General features: G+C 37.1%; 2 protein-coding genes across 2 annotated transcripts; both read left to right on the top strand.

Annotated features, from left to right (window-relative positions):
• The first annotated feature begins 7,202 nt into the window (after nucleotides 1-7,202).
• LOC114640120 (probable UDP-sugar transporter protein SLC35A4) lies at nucleotides 7,203-9,534 on the top strand. The gene has a single exon (XM_028789042.1). The coding sequence runs from the start codon at nucleotides 7,801-7,803 to the stop codon at nucleotides 8,773-8,775; it is 975 nt and encodes a 324-aa protein (XP_028644875.1). The 5' UTR covers nucleotides 7,203-7,800; the 3' UTR covers nucleotides 8,776-9,534.
• Nucleotides 7,205-7,543, top strand: LOC114640121 (SLC35A4 upstream open reading frame protein). Its single transcript, XM_028789043.1, has one exon. It carries the CDS (start codon nucleotides 7,210-7,212, stop codon nucleotides 7,519-7,521), a length of 312 nt encoding a protein of 103 aa, XP_028644876.1. The 5' UTR covers nucleotides 7,205-7,209; the 3' UTR covers nucleotides 7,522-7,543.
• Nucleotides 9,535-23,818: the final 14,284 nt, after the last annotated feature.

Raw genomic sequence — 23,818 nt, 5'->3', positions numbered from 1 at the left:
GTTTGCTAGTTGTAACATTGCTAAAATTGCACAAGTTAACTTCTCTTCTGCAATAATAAATTGTGAGCATACTACCATATATACATAACACTAGTAGATGACAGTTACATATTTTTTGTCGCCTACCAAATTCTGACAAAATTCAAAAGTTTCTATATTTATTGAATCTTTTCTACACTTTGGAATCAAAATAAATAAAAACACTCATTCTTTTTGCTTTTAGAAATATGTATTGATCACATCATTTGTGAAGTCTGTGTTAGATGTTAGAAAGTAATGTGAATATATTCAGTCCTGATCTAGCATGTTTCCAGTGGGGTAATAATCAGTGTAAATATAAGTAAATAAATGAGAAATTTACAGATGCTTTGTGGTTAAACAGACAAAAACAGTAAACAAACAAAAATAAACAAAACGAAACAAAAACCCTCCATTGCCACCAAAATAACAAACCAAGATTTTGCGATAGAGTAGTGAGTGGGACAGCAATGATAGCCCTGTGTCCTACAATATTCACAGATCATTTCTTGTAAAGCACATGAGATATAGATGTTAACATGTTGTCAGCTATGCAAAATACAGATGTATTTGCTTTCCAGGCAAACAGAATGATAACTGTAATGGCCATAGATTGAAAAGAGGACAATGAGGAGAGTGGTTGAAAGGAGTACAAATTTAACATACATATCTTAGAAGGTAATTTTAGACTTATTTTTATTGCAACCACCTATTAGGATAAACGACTCATCATGTGCCAATCAGTAACTACTTTGTTATCACTTATCATTAAACAATGAAAAAGCTGCCATTACAGAGTTATACATCTAGGCCTTATCGCCAAGCAATGCAAAACAAAATAAAAACAAAACAAGCAAAAACACTGGACCATTGTACATTGAAGGTGAGACAATGAATAAAGGAAGAAGCAGGGAGATTGAACATAGAAAAAAAAATGCCACTGATTGGGGAGCTAAAGATGCTGATGGGCAAAGAAAAGAAAACTAAAAGAGAAAGTGGGATGTTTGCTATGTGAAAGACTTAGTTTATGTTCCTGAAAAAGGAGACTGAGGCTGAGATTGGATGGTTAACAAGTATGTCAGAGGAGAGGACTTACAAGTACTGGGAATTCTAAATTTTAGAATTATCTCCATATAATTTGGAAATGCCACAATTTAATAGTGCAGTAGTACAGAATACAGAGGCAGTAGAACAGGGCTGATTTAAAAAAAAATAAGATGGAGAAATCTGATCTGAGGTTGAGTACTAAGGCAAGAGGAACTGGAGAGCGATTCAGCTAACACCAGAGTAGTTCAAGAAGAGAGAAACGTCTGGAACAGATGAGGCCAAAAAGGACACCAATAAGACCACTAGGAATGTGATTTGAGAAAGGAAGAACTACTCTGTTGAGAAGACAGAGTTCTCCAGCAATCCAAGCTATTTTGCCAATGTAATGAAGAGAACAATAGTATAGAAACTGAGGTGATCATTTCACAGTGGTACCATTTCAACTATGGAAGGTTTGCACATGGGGTGGAATGAAAGGAATTATATATTGCAATACCAGGAACAGATAGAAGACGAGAAATGAAGCCAACAGCTGTTTTAGAGATCTGAAAGAAATGAGACCACCTGGAGTTGGCATAGTGGTCTGGAGGAAGTTAAGAGGATAGGAACTGTGGTGTCTATGGGGTCTTCTTCACCGTCCAGGCAGGGGTGAAATGAAGACATCAATTATCTATGCACCCATACCACCATACTCACTTTTACTTAAATTTTCAATGCCTGATTAAGGAAAATCTTGTTTTGAAGTTTGCAATGGACTACACGTCTCTCAATGTTGAGTTTTTTAAATTAAAATCTAATTAAGTGTTACCTGTGGTCAGTCCTGCCTGAGTTCTAATGTCTCACAGACTGAAAAGAGAGAGCAGATATTTATCCCAGGATTCCACCCTAGCATCCCACTAAATGGCAGTCTTATTTAAGTCTCTTTTATATGGTTTTTCCTCTTTGTTTTAAACAAACAATAGGTGGCTGTACTGCTGCCAGCCCCTCTTTTTCTTAATTTCTCTGTTGACTTGATTAAAGCAACAGTTTTACACTTGGAGATCCTTCCCACCAGGAGGTATTTCACAACTCTTCTTTTTATCAGTTCTCTTGTTTATACAGACAATAAAATCATAATCCTATCTTTTACAACATCACAGGCTGATAACAGCGTGGGATCACTCAGAGGATCCTTGCTCTCATTAGGCTCTTAATTTCTGTATTGACTTTAATTAAATTTGAGAGGCATTTTCAATAAGGAGAGAGAAATAAGTTTGTATGAAGGATTAACACCAGTGTATTAGCCAGACTATAGATGTGGTTTTGGGGAAAGAATAAACGTTTCTCTTATTCCAAGTTCACAAATGTGAAATGCTTTGTCTTGGAGTTGCTTGCTGGTGAAGAGATGAGTACTTTACAAAACTACCCTTTGAGTTGAGGCCCTTTTCATGGCAAATACTGTGAAGACAGACAATGATTCTTTTTTTTTAATGATGCATTAATGTGTTGTTATTTTGTAGTGACACACTGGTGTCTGTATTTGGTCTCATTTAAGCCATACATAGTTCATGTGAAGTACAGAGGACAACTTTTTGGGTGTTAGTATTCTCTTTCCACTTTGTCTTTGAGTCTCTCTCTCTCTCTCTCTCTCTCTCTCTCTCTCTCTCTCTCTCTCTTTCTCTCTCTCTCTTTCCCTCCTCTCTGACTCTCTCTCAGTTATTATGCTGATAACATTACTGTTTTCTGCTTCTTAAGCAAGCTTTAGGCAAATACCATCTCCATCTCTCATCTCTCTATAGAAAACCCTACAATTACAATCAAAAATTATGTTTGCATCCCAAAAGAATTTTAATGTGGGTTCCACAGATGTAATTCACCTTGATAAAGTTGTCTTGAAAGCCCTATCCATTCCTGTCCATCAGGGAAACCTTTGAAACAATATTTTCCTTAATAAAAATAACACAGAGAAATAGTTATATGCTTAAGATTCAGGGAAGATATTTATTACTTTAATGAATTAATATTTGTTGATCACAGCCAACATGCTGTGCATGCTTCCATTCGGGAAATCATGATGGTGCTTGGTAGGTGACGCATGCATGTACTCAAGCAGCTCATGCTATGGTAGCAGACATAATCCATCAAAATAGATTTAAGTAATTTATTTTCACATATTTACATGAAGCATGAGTAAAATTAAACAGGCACTTAGAAGGTAAATCGATAGAAGAGATGAAGCACAAGGGTGATGAAAGAAGTTATCAGGGGTCTCTTTAAATAGTAGACACTCAAAATGGTCATTTAACTTGTTACGCCTTTGCGGTTTTGGAATTTTGAATAAATCTATATATTTATTTTAAATGGCTTGTAGATATAGGTAAGGAAAGATGATGGAGATGGAATGGGCTACAAGTGTACTTCAAATAAATGTTGTCTTCATTTTCATAAAATATCAAACATATTTATTTCTTGAAATATTTGAAGTAATTAAAGAAAGTAATTAAAAAAAATAAGCACACCTGATACTTTAAACCTGACTCACAGAAGGTTATGTGCTACACGTGAAGCTGTATCACAATACGCCTTCAATGGAGGAACCCTCATCTCCTCAGGCATTTGGATACTTGAAACAAAGCACCCAAGCTATGCTTTAAATAACTCAGCAAGTTATGCTATAAATATAAACAAAATAACCTCTATGTTTCAAAGGCTCAGTTGCCACCCAATGTTTGCTTCTCCTCGAAGTATCTAGGCCTGTTTCCCATCTGCCCGGACTGAAAGGAACAAAGCTTAGTTGGGTGGGGGTGGATTCAGTGCAGGATCTTTGTTGGAGGGCACAGGCAATGTGCACACCTGGGGAACAGGTTTGAAGAACTGATTTGTTTATTGGGGAAGAAGCATGCATTTAGGCCCATGAGGATGTGGAAGAGTCTCTGGGGTAATGTTTGTGTGGCCTTGTACCGTTGTCCAGGACAAGGATATTGGGAGATAATTCATCTACATATTCAGTGGCTGTAGGGTCTCGGGAAAAAAAAACGTAATAAGTTCAAACAAGGAGTGAAGCCTAACAGTCATGGTAATAAGTTCTTATTAGTGATGATGGTAGGAAAGCAGGCTTTATGGCTATGGGTTAGGTGAGGGCAGGGAGCCACCTCCTGCTGTCCTCATGTTTCAAGCATCCAGGGTTGAAGCTCCCTTGACCCTTTTCTTACACAACCCTGAGTATTACAGTCCCATACTTAGTAAACTACTAAAGTCATATACTCATGTATTGTATGAGTATGGAATAAGCGTGTATGTATGTTTAATGGATGTATTTGTGGACACATACAGGGATCAGAAGAGGATGCAGAGTATACTGTATTACTGTTCTCTGTATCATTTCTTTGAGACAGGGTCTCTAACTGTATTTGGACTTACGATTGAAGCCAGCAACACCAGTGATTTCTCTCCCCCCTCCCCCATCTCACCCCCACACACTGTGGTTACCTGCGTGCTCATAGCCATGCTTAGTGTTTTACATGGATTCTTGAGTCCTGAACCCAGATCCTCATGCTTGAGCTTCAAGCCTTCTTATTCCCTGAACCATTTCACCAGTCCTGTAATATTCCTTTTAATTTACCATAGAGTAAAATGATAATATTTGCCACACATTTGATTAAATTCATTACATTTTAATATTAATTACACTAATTTCTTTTTAACAGGTCTATCGGAAATTTTTCATTTGTATATGCCCATATCTGAAGCTCCCCTTGTACATTTGATGATCAGAACCAATTTCTGGGGTTACAATGTTCTTCCTAACACACTACCCAGAATTTTCAACTCAGTTGAAGCAAATTAAATGCTTATGAAAAATGGTGTGTTTGAAGTTGAGATGACAAAATCTAAATACAATTTAATCAAAATAACTGAAGTTACATTTTAACTATCATCTATTCATATTGGAGAATGACATGCTAGCACAAAATAATCTTTGAAATCTTGCAAATTTTGTATCCTGTCAAGGAACAGAGCGTTTTGATTTGTGGGGAGACATGGAATATCAACCAGTGTCACTCACTATTCTAAATCAGTTGAGTGAGATTTTTTGTTTTATTCTTTCCTACAATGTTTAAACTTTTCTACAGATTACTTGTAATTGCAGAGACTACTTCTCAGTCAGTTTTTCTCTCATTATCAAAATCAGTATATCATAAAATTGCAGTTGTACTTTCATTGTGATGCTAAGACTTTGACACAAGAAACTTTTATGTGAGCATGCGTGCGTGCGTGCGTGTGTGTGATACTTATATGTATAATTTTATAAGTAGAAACTTTTTATAAGTGGAAAAGCTGAGATAGGCAGAAAATTATCTTGTGTTTGCTAATTTTAATTATATTTTGTTTGCTTGTCTTAAAAAAAGTCTCTTTAACACAACAACGTGCATTAGAGTTTGTTAGTTTTCTTTTATTTGGGTCTTGAAAATTGAACCCGGGATGGTGTGCAGTCTACATGTGTGCTTTGCAATCAAGCTACTTCTGAAGTCTCAAGTATCTTTGAAAGACATAAATTCTGAAAAGGATACAGGCCATATTAACAGTTTTATCAAGTAAATGAAATATGTTGTTAAACTACAGAACTCTTAGTATCATAGCAAAACTTATCTTGATGCAAAATTAGAATACTAATGTAACATTATGTTAAATTTTCAAATGAGGAGTGGGTCTAGCTCAATTGTAGATGACTTTTCTAAAATGCATGAGGTCCCCAGCCATAGAACTCATAACACTAATACAATTGGGTTTTTTTTTCAGGCCTTTATATTCCAAACTTCAAGTTTCAGATCATGTTTCCCTTACACTTAAACTCTTAGATTCAGTCCATCTCCTTTCCTGCTATGTAACCTGAGCCTTAAAGGGCAGGGCTGAGGTTGAAATAGATGTAAAATAAAGAATTTAGGGTTACTCTTTCTCATTATTTTGACCAGTTACAAGTCTCTGAATTAACTGACACCAACTACAACAAAGAAACAAGAAACATAAAGCAAAATAAATAAATAAATAAATAAATAAATAAAAATAAAACTAAGCTTCTCTGAGGATTGTTGAAAGCAATCCAGGCGGTTTGAAAATAGAACTGTTCAGCAAAACAGCAGAAGGTTCTGCTATAGAGACTTAAACCTCCTGGGCCATGGGGAATTCCCTGCTGTGGACAGGTCTCGGGTCCAATCAGAAAGAGGATGGATGGTTTAAAACAGTCATGTCTCTGTTCGATTAGTGGACATACTTTTTCTTATAGATTAGTATTGTAGCAATCAGGGTCCAGAACTGATATGGGGGAGAGATGCCTTTTATGTTTCAGTGGCCTGTGAGATTCCTAACTTCTAATAATGCACAAAGTCTGTTTGAAGTTAATATGTTCTACATAAAAGCAAAGTTTTAATAAATTAATATGGGATTAGGTACTTTTCTCCAAGCCTGTATTCCAAGCAAAACTTGCAGACTCAAGAATAGTTCTCCAAGAGATTGTTAATAATACAATGAAGATGCTAACATGATTTTTGTTGACTTGATGACCTTCTTAATTAGGTGTTGACACATGAATCTAATTGAATTTAGTAATTTACTGAATTACTGATATGCAACCTCAAAATTCTTATTTTACCTAATAGATTTAAACAGCACAAGTCCCATAATAGAACTATGAATAGTGAATTTTCATACAGAACCAAAAGAAAATATAAATGGGTCTCTTCTCCTTATTTCAGACAATGTGTAATCACTGACCTCATCTGACACAGACGATGCTGTGTAAAAGAGATCTTATTGCACTTAAATAAAAATAAAGCACTCCTAATTTTCACCCAGAATAAAGGGCACTGTGTATTTAATAAAAATAAGGAGAAGTAATTTTTAAATTAAAATGAGATCTGTATTTATGTATGAGAAGAGAGCTCCTTTAATTAGTGTAAAGTCACAGCACTGAAAGTATGGAGTTGATATGCAATTAGTAAAGACCGACAAGCAGACAGACAGACAGACAGACAGACAGACAGACACAAAGAGAGACTAGCTTGTAGCAATTTACCCATATCACAAATAGAAGAAAAAAGTAAGTTCAAGGGATACTAATTAACAAATAGGTATTTATTAGAAATAATTTAGAGCAGCGAGGGGAAGATGGCGGATGACAAGGATTCTCTGCCCAAGCTTAAGGACCTGACATTTCTCAAGAACCAGCTGGAGCGCCTTCAGCAGCGTGTGGAAGATGAAGTCAACAGTGGTGTAGGCCAGGATGGCGCAGTCTTATCCTCCCCATTCTTCAAGGGATTCCTGGCAGGATACGTGGTGGCCAAACTGAGGGCATCAGCAGTATTGGGCTTTGCAGTGGGCACTTGCACTGGCATCTATGCAGCTCAGGCATATGCTGTACCAAATGTGGAGAAGACACTGAAGAACTACTTTAGGTCACTACGAAAGGGGCCTGACTAGACCCTTTGGGGAAAGCAGGATGAACGTGTTGGGCCTGCAGAGAGTGGACAGTGCTTTGTCAGCCTGCACCCTAGACTCCTTCCCTCCCTAGTTCCATGGGACTGACCCCAAAACTATGGGTCACGAATCCCTTCTTCAAGACCTAACTGGAATGTGCAGTTGTCTCTGATCCTCAGTATTCTCTCTGGTGATGTACCACAGTTCTGTACTCAATTTTCTACAAATGTGTCCCAGTTCCTCTGTCCCTTGCTAGCTACCCAGGCCACCTGGGTATGGGCCATGAGTGTAGAAGATGGGGGTATGCCAGGCCTAAGCCGCCCACGACAGGCTCGCTGGACCCTGATGCTGTTCCTGTCCACTGCCATGTATGGTGCCCATGCGCCATTCTTAGCACTGTGCCATGTGGATGGCCGAGTGCCCTTCCGGCCCTCCTCCGCTGTGTTACTCACTGAGCTGACCAAGCTCTTGTTGTCCGCCTTCTCCCTCCTGGTAGGCTGGCAAACATGGCCCCAGGGCTCGCCACCCTGGCGCCAGGCTGCGCCCTTTGCACTATCAGCCCTGCTCTACGGCGCCAACAACAACCTGGTGATTTATCTGCAGCGCTACATGGACCCCAGCACCTATCAGGTACTGAGCAATCTCAAGATTGGAAGCACAGCTCTATTGTACTGCCTCTGCCTTGGACATCGTCTCTCTGCACGTCAGGGGTTGGCGCTGCTGCTGCTGATGGCCGCGGGAGCCTGCTATGCATCAGGTGGCTTTCAGGAACCTGTGAACACCCTTTCTGAGCCCCCATCAGCAGCCGGAGCCCATCCCATGCCCTTGCATATCACTCCACTGGGATTTCTGCTTCTCATCCTCTACTGCCTCATCTCCGGCTTGTCCTCCGTGTACACAGAGCTGATCATGAAGCGACAGCGGTTGCCCTTGGCTCTTCAGAACCTCTTCCTCTACACTTTTGGGGTGATCTTGAACCTTGGACTGTATGCTGGCAGTGGCCCAGGCCCAGGCTTCCTAGAGGGTTTCTCTGGATGGGCAGTACTTGTGGTGCTGAACCAGGCAGTAAATGGGCTGCTCATGTCAGCTGTCATGAAGCATGGCAGCAGCATCACGCGCCTCTTCATCGTGTCCTGCTCACTACTGGTCAATGCTGTGCTGTCAGCAGTGCTGCTACAGCTGCAGCTCACAGCTGTCTTCTTCCTGGCCGCACTGCTCATTGGTCTGGCTGTGTGCTTGTACTATGGTAGCCCCTAAGTCCTTGACCACCTCCGCTCACTTGTGGCTGCGTAGATTAGATGCTACCACCAGAGTTATCTCCCATTCCCCCTGCAGTCCCCAGCAGCCCTCAAACAAGTGCCTTGTAAGAGAAGCTAAGGTGTCCAGGTTAGCCTTTGCATGTTCAGGTGGGAGAGTTACCCCTAGGAGGCATAAAGAGTGAGCTTGGTTAAGGAAACACCTAACTGCACTCCTATATTCCTTCAAATCCAGGCCTGGGCAGCCTGTCCTTGAAGAAGCCTGCTTTGCCCTGCATGTACATGTACATGGCTGCTTCAAGTGAAGTTTCAGTCTTCTTACCTGCTGTGGTCACTCTTGAAGACTCTCTGTCTCCAAGCTTGGTGCTGGCTGTTCAGCCCAGCGTGACTTCCACATAAGAGATACTTAGTTTGCCCCCTCTACAGTGCTGTTCCCCTTACCCATTATTCTGGAAAGGTCAGAGGGAGCTGGGGCTTGACTCATCTCAGGGAACATTGCCCCTGGGCCCTGGCTTAAGCCTACACTCCTGACCCCTGTGCTAAGTTGAGAGCCCCGTTGAAGCCCACTTTACCTCTGAAACACTTAGGAGGTACTGTTCTTCCCACTCAGTGGTGTCCTCACTTCCAACAGCTTGGGAGGGCTCTGCAGAGTAACCAGGGACCAGGTCCAGAAAACCTTTATAGCCAATCAGTGTCTAACTATTTCAGCAATAAGGTCTTAATAAAGTGTTTTAGGGTGTAGGGTACTCCCTACAACCATTTACAAAAAAAAAAAAGAAATAATTTAGAAAAAATATATGGAAGATATTTGATAAAGACTATACTTAAAATTCTACAGAATATTAATAGCTTAGATTATAATCATGAAAGATATACCTCTGCATAAACTGACATAGATAAGTATGATACCCAGAAATCATGGAGGGAATGATAAAGAGAGTAATTATGGCCACGAAATAATCCTCAAAAAGACTTACATAAGTGTCTATAATGGTTAAGGTCCTACGATATTTCATCTAAATATTAATATTCATCCTGATTTTATGCACAATTATATTTACATTAATTACTTGAAAAATAACATGTCATGTATTTCTGTCATTTGAGATAATTGTGTTAATATTTTAAAGTAATTTCTACCCAAAAATGAAAGCGAAATAAAATTTATTTCTCAATAATCCATCCAATAATTAAACTAAAGAGATATCTGAACATTTGAACTGTCTCTTCTTCTGCTGCTGTTGCAATTCATGAAAGAAGAAGAGATGAGAGATATTTTTAACAGAATTTGTTTATGAATGGATTATCTTTGTTCCCATCCAATGTATTTATGTGAAATCTATTGAAGAATACAATAAGAGAGAGCAGTTAATTAGAACATATATGGTTTTCCTTATGGAAAATTGCATATTTTTAAGAAGGAAAATGATCTTTAAGAGATCTACTACTATAGAAGCTTCTTAAAATATATACATATGTTAAAATAATCTAAATTGAGCCACTAAGTAATAGGGAGAGAATTCTCCAACTAGATATAACATGTCACCAAGTAAAACCTATAGTTTCTTGACTGGGTTATATCTTGTTGAGTCCTTGGCCAAAAAAATCCAATGGAACACCCCAAACATCACATAAGAAGCTATTTTCAAGGTCATGAGCTGCTTTCCAGAATCTATATGATATAAAGGCCCTATTGCTGTAGACTTCAGTTAATAATGTCATTGATGATGGAGCAGTAGATCCGGTGAGTAACTAAGCTCCCACACAAATGAATAGTATTCATGGTATTGGAAGGTTCTCTGTTCACTACTGGAGATAAAAAGTAATTACTAATATCATTTGCCTACAGACACCATGGCCCAAAACCGTGATCTGCCTGCAAGATATCCTGCTGCAATAGTAGCACAAATGTGATGGAAGAAAACTAATATTTTTAAAAATATATTTAAGACCCACTCCATAAAATGGAACCTATAAATGAACTTCCTAAAGAGTCCAAGGACCTGTACTTGGATATGTCACGTGTCTTTAGGAGAAACATAGAAATATTATTTTCTAAAGGAACCTGACAATAAAATGACTCCTAATGTCATGTGTCCTTAGGAGAAACATAAGAATATTATTTTGCTAAAGGAACCTGACAATAAAATGACTCCTAATGACACACTACAATACTGATAGATCAGTGTCTTCCTCAACTCACCTCAGAGAATTTTTTTTGAAATAGGTGAAAAATAATCCAGAGACCTATTACTGGATGTTCTGAAGAAAGTGACAGATATCAGAGCACCCAGTTCTAAATGTGATGTAACTATCAAAACCCTTCCCCTCAAGGCAAAAGTATCTCTGTAGAAGAGAAAATAAAAAAATGAAGAGACCAAAGTAATAGATAGCTCCAAGAAAACTGTCTTGTCTTTTATACTGGCAAGACTGATGCACAAGAATTTACAGAGGCTGTGGCATCATTCCCAAGATCTGAATAAGTTCAAGACAAATGGGTTCCCAGTTCTGCGTGTGTGTGTGTGTGTGTGTGTGTGTGTGTGTGTGTGTAGCAGAAAAGGGGTGGCAAGAAAGGGGGGCAAGAGAGGGGGTGTGAGAGAGAAAGAGAGGATATTCCTATCCCCTACCAAGAATTCTGCTGCTACCAGATACTTGCTGGTAAAGGGAAAATCAGTTTTCTCCATTGGAGTGTCACTAGGTATATCAATGATACTGTGGGGTAGGGTGGCCCCATGTCTAGAAGTAGCTGACCAACACAAGAGGAACTTATTAGTATTTTTGTGAATTTGTGGTAATGATTTACTCTTTGGCAATTTTTGTCCTACTAGATTTTTTTTTTAGCCTACTAGGTTTTGTGGGCTTCCTTGTTGTTGTTTGTTTCTGTGTTGCTGTTTTAGATGTTTGTTTCTAAATTATGTTTTTTATTTTTATTTATTATTTTTTTAGAGACCACAGAATTGGAGTTGAGATAGTAGTCAGAATTTGGATGAGTCATGGGATGAGAACCACGATCAAAGTATAATGTTTAAAAATTAAATACAGGGAGAAATACACTAGACAAATAATTATAGAATATAGCTAATGTCAGAAAATTGAGTTTCTTTTTTCTTTTTTTTTAGAACTGTTTATTTATTTTTTATATATGTGAGTACACTGTCACTGTCTTCAGACACATCAGAAGAGGGCTTTGGATTCCATTACAGATGGTTGTGAGCCACCATGTGGTTGCTGGGAATTGAACTCAGGACCTCTGGAAGAGCAGTTAGTGCTCTTAACCTCTAAGCCATGTCTCCAACCCGAAAATTGAGTTTCAATTAAAGAGAACTTTTAGTTATTAGGAAAAGTCTGGGATACAGCCAGTGGGTAAATGTGCACTAAACCAGGTTCTATGAGAGAAATGGATGAAGATATAGATGAAAAATGAGAGTTATGGGTAGAAATCTACAGAAATAAATCTGGTATTGAATGATCTTCTTTAGACTTATAGTTTTTATAGTTAATTTGAAATAACACTCTGTGTCGTTCAGGGTTTATTTTGGTTTTAAAATAAAAGAAATTTAACCCAGTGTAGTTTAAGTAATGAGTAAATACATGTTTTTTAAGGAATATGAACCTTCCAAGTACCACATAGCTGAACTTCAAAGGCACTTGACTTAGCAGGTTAGATAGTATCTTCTTTGACTTCTAATGTGAAAGAGTTTGCAAACAGCTTGACTTAGATGGTCAGATAGTATTTTCTAACCTCAACTATTAGTTCCAGTCTCAGACAGACTTTATTTTGTGCTTGTAATGTGGCTGCCATGAATCCGCACTATATAGACAAAGAAGTACGTCCATTAGTGAGCCACATCAATATAAGTCATAGAACAACTCATTAGGTTTGATGATGTCATGCATACATTTGGCACCCATTTGTGGAACCTGAATTATAGGAATATTTATTAACCATGATTGAGTCACAAACTAATCACGGACCTAATGATGAAATCCACTATGTGGGAACCATATGAACATAACATAGCAGATATTATTTTCCAAAATAAGAATTAACAACTAAAACCATGTTTTTCTATTACAAAATAAAGCTATAGTAACTTGAGGATTTTAAAAGGGCTGATGAATAGTTTGCATCACTGGTGGAATTATATGATCTTCTTGACTAAGTAAGTGAAGGTTCACTGAATAATACTCCCATTGAAGTTGCTCGTGTTAGAAATGAAGAAATTTAATTGAAAGATTTAAGAATTTTTGGAAGACATTGTATATTATCATGCTGAATAATTTCAAATTATTTTATGCCCCAAATCACTTTTTTTTTCTGAGTGCATGATAAGTAAAATATTCTTATTAATTATATTTTATGTGCATATATCTATTACCTTTGATGGATAAAAAGAAAGATATATTTTAAACAATGATTTTTTTATTATTATTTCATTGTGTCATAAATTTCAATTCTGGATTTTCTTTTTTAACAAGCCAATGTTTTTATTATTATATCTTAAATTTTAATTGAGGATTTTCTTTTGTTTACATGCTTAGGAATGTATAAATTATACTAAAAGCTAGAAGACAAAGAGCCATTGAGACATTGAAACAGTAAGTTGTAGAGTTGTAATATTGATGTGATTTTCTACAAAACCTATTATGAAACTTAGGTGCTCGATCCATTAATCCACTTCATGGAAACACATATACTGGATCATGTGATAAACCTAAAGCTACTGGCCATAGTCTGAGGCCTAAGTACAAAGCTGAGAAGGTGAAGAAAGGAAGAAAATGAATAGGAAACATTTTGTAAGGTCTAAGAAAATAGTTTCACTAATGAGGAATTCACATATTTACTGATCTACCCCAGGGTTTCTGTACCAGAATGGAATTGCTTTCCTTGGCAAGATTTCTGCATTATACAGAGAGTGTTTGGATTCCCATGCATGCTTCAGCATTATCTTTTATCCTCTGAAATGCTGTTATTTTTATATCAGACTCTGAAATGTGATGACAAGACATGACCTTCAGAGGCTCTGAGTAGAATCCGAAGGTTGGTATAGACACTCCACACCTGTGTTTCTCTTTGACACAGTTCCTCAGCTCTGATATCTTTACTTCAGCCTTGTTTATGGTGCTGTATCATCAAGTGATACCGTGATCAATGCTTTGACACTGATTGTCCTAGGGATAGGATCAGTTTCTTACAAAGTTATTACCTTCTTCATTCCTTTCATTAGCGTCATTTTTATTTTGACTGTGAGGTTAATTTTCATTAAGCCTGAGTGAAACACTGCAGGGAAAATATAGAATCTGACAACTTCAGCAAGCAATAGAAAAGCAGCAGAATATTTTACAACAAATGAGACAGGGCAACATTAACATTGGGTAAAACAGAACCAGAGCTCAAATAGTCACCTGGGATGAGATAATTGAAGTTTATGTACCTTATTCTACTATTGGACAAACTGGCAATATATAGTGATAATGATTTTATTTATTTTACAACTTTTTTATTTTTGAACTGTTCTATTATAAATAACAGAACATATTAGTGAAATATAAAATGTTATGTTATAGCATGAATTATTGTTTTTGTGGATTGTATATATTTTTCTAATTTTTTTATTGGATGTTTTATTTACATTTCATATGTTGTCCCCTTACCCCATCCCCCACCCACCCAGGAACCCCCTATCCCCTTACCCCTCCTCCTTCTTCTCTGTGGATGTAACCCCTACCTAACCCCCCACTCCCATTTCCCCACCCTCAAAATTCCCACCCCCTGGGGCGTCCAGCCTTCAAGGATCTCATCTTCCACCTATGCCCAGCAGGGCCCTCCACTCTTACATATTCAGCTGAAGCCCTGGATCCCTCCCTAAGTGCTCCAGGGTGGTGGTTTAGACCCTGGGAGCTGTGGTTGGTTGGTATTGTTGCTCTCCTCATGGGGCCAAAAACCCTTTCAGCTCCTTCAGTCTTCACTCTAACTCCTCCATTGAGAACCCCATTATCAGTTCAATGGCTAGTTGTGAGCATCTGCCTCTGAATATGTCAGACTCTTGAAGGCCTCTGAGGAGACATCCATATCAGGCTCTTATCAGCATGCACTTCCTGACTTCCACATCAGCATCTACCTTTGGTGACTACTAATGGGATGGATACTCAGGTGGAAAGGTCTTCAGATGGCCCCTCCTTCAGTTTCTATCCCTCACTTTGTCTCTATATTTGCTCCCTTGAGTATTTTGTTGCTCCATCTAAGAAGGACCGAATCACCCCCACTTGGTCTTCCTTCTCTATGGGCTTCATGTGGCCTGTGAGTTGCATCTTGGGCATTTCAAGGTTCTGGGCTAATATCCAATAATCAGTGAATGAATACCATGTGTGTTCTTTTGTGACTGGCTTACTTCACTCAGGATGATAATTTCTAGTTCCATCCATTTACCTAGAAAACTCTCGAATTCATTGGTTTTAATAGCTGAGTAATACTCCATTGTGTAAATATACCACATTTTTTGAATCCATTCCTGAGTTGAAGGACATCTGGGTTCTTTCCAGCTCCTGGCTATTATAAATAAGGCTGGTATAAACATAGTTGAGCATATGTCCTTGTTATATGTTCGAGCATCTTCTGGGTATATGCCTAGGAGTGGTATAGCTGGATCCTCAGGTAATGCTATGTCCAATTTTCTGAGGAACCGCCACACTGATTTCCAAAGTGGTTGCACCATCTTGCAGTCCCACCAACAATGGAGGAGTGTTCCTCTTTCTCCACACCCTTGTCAGCATCTACTATCACCTGAGTTTTTAATCTTAGCCATTCTGACTGGTGTGAGATGGAATCTCAGGGTTGTTTTGATTTGCATTTCCCTGACGACTAAGGATACTGAACATTTCTTTCGGTGCTTCTCGGCCATTCAAGTTCTTCCGTTGAAAATTCTTTCTTAAGCTGTATACCCCATTTTTTAATAGGGTTATTTGGTTGTCTGGAGTCTACTTTCTTGAGTTCTTTGTATATGTTAGATATTAGCCCTCTATCAGATGAAGGATTGGTAAAGATCTTTTCCCAATTTGTTGGTTGTCGTTTTGTCCTATTGACAGTGTCCTTTGCCTTACAGAAACTTTGCAATTTTATGAAGTCCCATTTGTCAATTCTTGATCTTAGAGCATATGCCATTGGATTGTATATTTTTATTTATTGATCATTTATTAAACATTTGCTTATATTTCAAATGCTATTCTCCTTCCTGGTCTCTTCTCCACAACCCCGCCCTACTCCATCTCCTTCCTCTTTGCGTCTAAGGGTGTTTCCCCCACCAACCTACTCACTCCAGTCTCACCCCTCCAGCATTCTCCTTTAATTTTTTTAAAAAGAATTATTTAATGATAACTAGTCATATTTAAGTGAAGGTTTCAAGTGACCTTCAATTTTCCCCTCCCTCTCCTCTCCTCTTTATATCTATCTATCTATCTATCTATCTATCTATCTATCTATCTATCTACCTATCTATATATATAATGTTTATATATTTGATGGTGGTAGGGTCAGAATGATGTTCCTGGTCATGGGAGGATTAGGGAGTGATTGGAATTCTGGTTTGTGATGTGAAATTCCAAAATAATAAATAATAATATTAAGAAAAGAAAAAATAGAAATTGATAGTGAAGAGGTGGGCCAACCTTAGCCCAGTACAATGTTTTTCATAAACCTATGACATACAAAAGAAAGAAGAAATCTGACAGAAATTCTCATAGACTAAAAAGGAATTCATTTAACTGAAGACCTAATCCATAACTTATCCCAAGACCTGAAAACTGCATGGAATTTCAAAACAGACAGTATCAGGGTGACTTTGTTTACCATTCAAATTATTTGTAGTTCGCCAGCACTTTGTGTAAATGTGTGCCTTGTTTCATGTATGTGTAAAAAGCCTATGTCAAAACATTTTCACAGTAACTACATTTCCTCCTTGTTGGAAAAATGAAGGTAGCAAATGCCAGTTAAGGTTTGGTTTTTTTTTTTTCTGTATATAATTTTTATGCTCCCCAAGGTTGGAAAAAGCATAAAAAATGTATGTTATGTTGTCTCTAAGAGCTATCTGCTACTTTCCTTATTAGATTCTGGTGGGTCAGGTGAGAAGTTTTCTTCTTGGTAAATGCATCCCTTAAATTAATTCAACCAGAGGGGGGAAGCCATTAAATACATTACCATGTGGTTTACTTTAGAGACAATAGTGCCCATCTGATACAGCACCCAGGAGGTTGGATTTTACTCTTTATTCGAGTTTTTCTTTCCATCCAAGTGATTAAGTTTTCATCTGTCAAAGCTTTGTGAAAACAGTCACATCCTTTATGATGACTTCATGAGTGTCTCTTTTCTATAGAGCCAGCAGAAGCCCACTGAGTGAGCTAATGGGCTTTTTAGTTGAACAAAGATTATTGAAACATCTTATCCTTGCCTCTTCACAGGACTCTAGTTTTCTCTTCCTTACTCAAAATAAACCATTCCCATTGTCTTCTATCAAATTTTACCAGCCTCACATCCTTAGTATATCATAAGGTCACTGATTTCTTGTTGGTGACACTTGCAACTCTCAAAATAAATCTTTCTTCTCTATCATTCAAGTGTAGATAATTTCCCAATGAGCTCTCTGGTATTCAACTTGACCTGCGCTCCTAGCATTTCTTGGAGACTATGAGAGATTAGCACGTGTGGAATACACCTCTATGGTTTGGGAAGATTCACAGTTATATTCAACAACTTTAGATCCTTGTTATTGGCTGAATTGATATCCATGCATGCATATCAGAGGGTGGACTTTAGTTCATAATACAAGTGTTTTATTTAGTATAATGGTAAATTATAATTTAATATCTTAATTCTTTAAAAATTACATTTGTAGAGGCATGTTAGAGGTTATAAACTCGAGCTGAATGGTGTTGTGTAGGAATAAACTAAAGAGACTTGAGGGATTTTCCTTGAACACTTTTCCCCTTTGAAGTCAAACAGCAGAAGTATACAACATAGCAAGATTATGGTAAGAAGGGTATAGAATTTGTTGCAAATAATAAATCATATCACTGTTAAGTCACTAAGTCATTATTGAAAAAAGCAAGGTAATGTAATGGAAAAATCAAGACAAAATTATTGTTTAATTTACCTTTTTTTCAGTGAAAAGACATTTTGCTTTGAGGTATTGAATCATTAAGATAAAACTGCCTAGTATTTATCAAGCACTGAATTCCATTCCCAGAACCAGAAATAGATATATAGAAAACAATCATTTGATCAATCCTCTTCATATAGGGCACCAAGAATGGGGTCAGAGAAGTTAGCTACAAAGTCTTTGGCATCATTAATATGAGAAATATTAGCTATATTAGAGAGTTGAAAGTATTTCTGAAGTGGAATGAGTGCCTTTATGAAATGATAGGAAAATTACTTTCCTAATTCATACTGGTGGTTAGAACATAAAGAAGAAGAAGCCATTAAGATGACACCATTACTAATACAATTACTCAACAGGTTTGGGCATAATGATCATTAAATTCAAGATATATTCTTGCTAAAGATATTAATGTGTGTCCATAATTTTAGTATATATGTTAATTGATACAAAATAGGTAGAGACTATTTCAAATCACAGGAGGGTGTATTGTATTTATTTTTCACAAGCCTATAGTAAGCTAATTTCACATAATATGGAATTGTATTTTTGTACCTATATAGTTCTAGCAGTGCAAAGTATCATCTCTTGGAAAGTGACCTCATTGATATGTATGGTAGATTGAAGCTGACTTGCCTAAAATAATATAGAATTAATGCCTTTTGCTAGATTTTATGTCATTAATCCACTACAAAAATCAAATGTTCTTCTTGTTAATTAAGTGTAATGACTGCAGGTTCTTATTTAAGAACATTATTAAAGATTATGATCATGATTAAAACAAAATAAGGGTTAGATTTAGATATCAGATAGAAGTGAAAAAGTCAGTAACTTTAAAAATCTTAATGTGTTATTTGTGGTCATTGCATTACGATTTATATGCATTTAAAATATCCCTCTTTAAAACAGAGGTTTGGCATTCTGTGTCTCGAAGTTGGTTACAGTTAGAACAATTGAAAACAAAACCAAACATACAAACAAAAAAACAAAACATTCAACTCTGCATTTAAGCTTTATGGAACATTTTGGAGTATCCCTTAACCAGTTTTATTTTTTACGTCCGTCACAATAATTGTTCTCCTGTAAGGATGTAATATAAGTAGAGCCATAGACCTAAGTTTGTACAACATATTTTAAAAGGCATTGTGGGACTCACATTGCTCATCAAATATAACTTATGACACTTCCTCTATGAATTATTCATGACCGGAGGAGTGCTGAATCATTTGCTGTACTCAGCATGAGGCACTGCTAAAATCCTGAATCAGGGGTCATTGCAAATTCATGATGGGAAATGTAAATTCGGGAAGGCACTGCATTTTCAGTTTCTCAGCTTTTGCATAAACATCTTACCATCTAAAGGATGGTAGAGATTTGCGGCACATGGGATGCCACTCACTCTCATATAAGGATGAATGGCACATATTGCTCTGGCAACATAACACATCATGTTGGAAATGAAAAGAATCAAGTGTTTCCATTTTGTATTACTTTACAATTTAGAGCTTATCATTCAATGACTTAACAAACTTCCACTAAAATGTGGGCTATTTTCAGGTGAGCATGCAAAGTACCTCAGAAATGATGGGACAGAAAGAAGGGTTTGATCCCCTTTCTTCAGCTAATAGCTTCACACTTGTAAAAAATTAAGAATAGAGTGAGAGTAATCTTTGATCTGTTTTATGTTTCATGATATTATAACAATATCACTAAACACCTACATTTTATATAATATTTCTGTAGTTATAAAACATTAATTGTATAATGTTTTTATGTCTTCTGCTTTGATTTGCTAAGAGGAGAAATTTCAAACTCATAAAGCATACTAATGCTTTATTAGTAGTGCCCATTAAAATGGAAACTAAAAATGTGAGTTACATGTAAAAATTTAAATTTGATAGCTATAATAAAATAATCAGGGCACTGATTTAAACATTTTTTATTTATCAAGTATAAAACACTTATAAAAATATATTATAGAAATTATGAAAAATATTTTACAGATTTAGACATCAACATGTGTCTTGTGTTTTCTACTTACATTCAGACTAAATGAACATGTCAAGGGCTAGATAGCTGTGTGTCACCAAAGGATACAATATAAAATTCAGAGTTTAAAAAGCCAATATGCCTTACCTCCTAATAATAATTATAATATTATCTTTGAAAAAAATGTTAAAGAAAGAGAGTCAGAATCACAGGTTTAGAATGTACATTTTCAAACAACAGGAGAGAGGTTTACTAGCCGAAGACAGTCAACATAAAGAAAGAAATATCACAAGGAGAAGGCAGAGTATGATTCTAGGCATGAAATGTTAGCCTCACAGGTAACTCTACAATTTCAATGAGAATTTTACTTTTTGATAGTAAGGTAAGTAGAGATTTTCCTCACCCATAAAAGTTGAAAGGGATCACACGACCCAGGACTGATAAAAACTCTGATGGCTCCAGACACACATGTGGTATTCTAGCATGATACAAAATCACACCTACATATAAAATAATAAAATTAACATAAAAATTAGTAATAATAATAATAATTGCTGCCAATATACCAATAGGTACTTAAGCTTTCTGTCCTATCCTATTTATAGAAATCATATCAATTTTTTGATTATTCTTGAAGTGTTGATCTATAATGTAGTTCTTTTTTTTTCTTTTTAAAGCAAATCATAATTTTTACTTATTCACACAGGGGTTATAAACACAAAAGGCAGGATGTGGGGAAGGAGATGACACTGGAGTGTGGGAGTTCAGGGGGAGTACAGGTACTTTTCAGAACAGGGTATCGGCTGGTGAAGGTTCAGGGGACAGGTCATTACGGCTCTGCCTATGATTCACTTGTCCTTCCCCAAGTTGGTACTATCTGCCAAGGCTACCTATTTACAAGGTCTATGACTACTCAGGCTGGTAAATTTCCACAAAACCTGCCTGTTTACAATAGCTTATAGGTATCTGTTTCAGTGTTTTTTCTACAGAGACCCAAGACTTTGTGTTAGCATGCATGTATGACAGGCCTATTGCTGATTTTAGGCCTATGGCTGATTTTAGGCCTTCAGTGTATAAGTAGGGCTGCCCCTGACATCTCCTCCCTTCTCTAAGTGTAAAAGGGCTGTGGCAATTCTAATCTTGTGAAGGCGGGGATAGAGGCCTGACATCCAGTAATTGAAGTGGACCTTGTAATGGCTCCAGTCTCCCTGTCATTATCCAGTGAGGCATGAGGGCCATACCCATGATGCAGTTCTGTAACTCTAGAAGAGGTTACCAAATACAGTTGAGTCAATATACTATGCACTAATACACACTGTTTTTTTTTTTTCTGGAAAAATGTGAGGTAACTTTTCTATTTTGAAATATCATTTATTATTTATAAGGTAAGCATAGAATCTATGCTTATTTGTATCAACTAAAATCTGTATCCCTTTTGCTTGGGAGTCTAGTATTGTCCACTAAACCTGGGATAAGTGAGAAAAAATATATTTAGAATTATTCATTTTAAAAAAATCTTATGATATTTGGTGTCCCATTTTGTAACTTTTTCACTATAGTAAAAACACAGCCAATTTCTTCTTGCTTCTTTTCCATGTCTTTCACACCAGAAGAAATCCTTGATATTATCTAAGGTGTCCCACTTGGTAGTGTGCCAGTGTAGTCTGCACAAGTTATTTTTTTCCTTAAATGGTTAATTTTTTCATGACTTTATTTCTTTGAGCACATTCAGGAAATATCACATATCTTTTATCTTGGGATGGGAAAGCACAGGTTGGTAACAAGGAGAGGAAAATTATCCTGTGAAGAGTATCTGAGGCCAGGTACGACTGGAATGAAGTTTTGAGTGAACCCAGAAGGTACTATCTGTATAGAGCAGACTGTCAGGAACTATAGCAAAGAGCTTCACAGATTTGGGAGAAGACAGCAGTCCACAGTCTCATGGTGAACAGCTCCCTCAAACTGCCTCCTTCAAGACAGATCCAAAGCTGAAATTACAACTTCAGCTATATTACTCTCTATTATGCTTAAGACCCTTCATTACTCCTTTGCACTTCCTATTATCAGGCTTCAATCTGTCCTTATGCAACATATTAGGAATATCATATTTGGTTCAGGGTACACATGCCTATGGAGACCTCAAATCTCTCATCATCTCTCCTTAAATCAATGATAAGCGTCCCTTCTGACTCTACCAAGATCATCCACAGACATTCAAAATGCATCTCTTAACAGTGTGTTGAGTCTTAATCATCTTTGACATCTACTGATGGCATTGAGTTGGACTTTTTAAATTTGTAGCTAACTAGAACATGATTTTATTTTAATGAGTATATTTTGCTACATTTTTTTCAGATTAATTGGGGGGCATTTTCAAACATGTGCCCCTAAATTTATCCATAAGTTTCTTCTATTAAAATCTTATTGTGATAAAAAATAAAACAAAACAAAATAAAAATTCACTAAGGATGAGAAAACTGAATTTCTCTATAGTGTAGAAGAAAATGGTTATAGAAATGCCAAGTATTTACCAAAGACTCAAAATCTGTTTAGTAACACTTACTTTGAAAAATATAAAGAGAATAAAATGTTCTAATTATCATAATGTTTTTCACAATGTGTGTTTCTCAAATATTGCCAAATACCTTTTAAAATTTTGGAGTAAATATGGCAAATATGTTCTATTCTTTCCAGAACTTAGGACAAATCTGTACATATTTTTCTTATACCTGTTACCTCATTGAACAAAAATCTTTTAGGGAGGGTACTTTTTAATTTTTTTAATTCACTTTATATCCTGATCACATTATAGACCCCTCCCTCCTCTCTTCCCAGGCCCACTCTTAAAAATCCCTCCCCAATTGTCAACTCTCCTTCTCCACCCATTGGGTACCACCTCACTTTGGGGCATCTAGTGCCAACAGGCCTAGGCACTAGAGCTCTCCCACTGAGGCTCACCTAGACAGTCCAGATGGGGAAGGGGATCCAATGGCAGGGAAAAGCAACTGAGGAAGCACCCATTACACTTGTTACGGCATGCACATGAAGACCAAGCTGCATATCTGCTACAAATATATAGCATATCTAGGTCCAGCTTCTGCTTGCACCCTGGTTTTTGGCCCAGGCTTTGTGAGACTCCATGGTCCCAGGTTAGTTTACTCTGAGTCTTGTTGTGGTATCCTTGAGCCATGCGAATCTCTCACTTCTGTTCCCCAGTCTTCCACCAGATTCCCCGTTTCCTCCTGGTGTTTGGCTATAGTAGATCCCTGCATCTGTTTCTGTCTGCTGCTGGGTGAAGCCTCTCAGGAGATAGTTATGCTAGGTTCCTGTCTGCATACATAGCAGAGTATCATTGCTAATTTCATGAATTGGCTCTCTTACATAGGATGGGTCTCAAGTTGAGTAGGTAACTGGTTGGCTGTTCCTCAGTCTCTGTTTCATCTTTATCCCTGCATACCTTGTAGGCAAGGCAAATTTTGGGTTGATGGTTTTGAGTGTATATTAGTGTCCCCTTCTGGGGTATCCATATATATATATATATATATATATATATATATATATATATATATATATATATATATGAAACACATTTGCAATTATAAAAATGATCCTTTTCAATTTAATGATATTGTTAACATATAATACTATATATTTCTGAATTTAAATATGAAGTATTAAGGCTTTTGTGCTCTCCTCGTTCTTCTCTTCCTCCTTCTCCCTGCTCCTTGATAGTGAGGATTCTAATTTCCAGAAAATTTTATATTTTCTTAGATCTCCTATTTTCTTAATCTGCATATCATCTGTGATCTCTCTGTCTCTCTCTCTGTCTCTCTCTCTCTGTCTCTCTCTCTGTCTCTCTCTCTGTCTCTCTCTCTGTCTCTCTCTGTCTCTCTCTGTCCCTCT

The sequence above is a fragment of the Grammomys surdaster genome, unplaced genomic scaffold, assembly GCF_004785775.1.
Source record: "Grammomys surdaster isolate TR1022 unplaced genomic scaffold, NIH_TR_1.0 125776, whole genome shotgun sequence".
In the NCBI taxonomy this organism is placed as follows: domain Eukaryota; kingdom Metazoa; phylum Chordata; class Mammalia; order Rodentia; family Muridae; genus Grammomys; species Grammomys surdaster.
The sequence above is the reverse complement of the archived record's forward strand: the minus strand, read 5'-3'. Positions and strand labels throughout refer to the sequence as shown.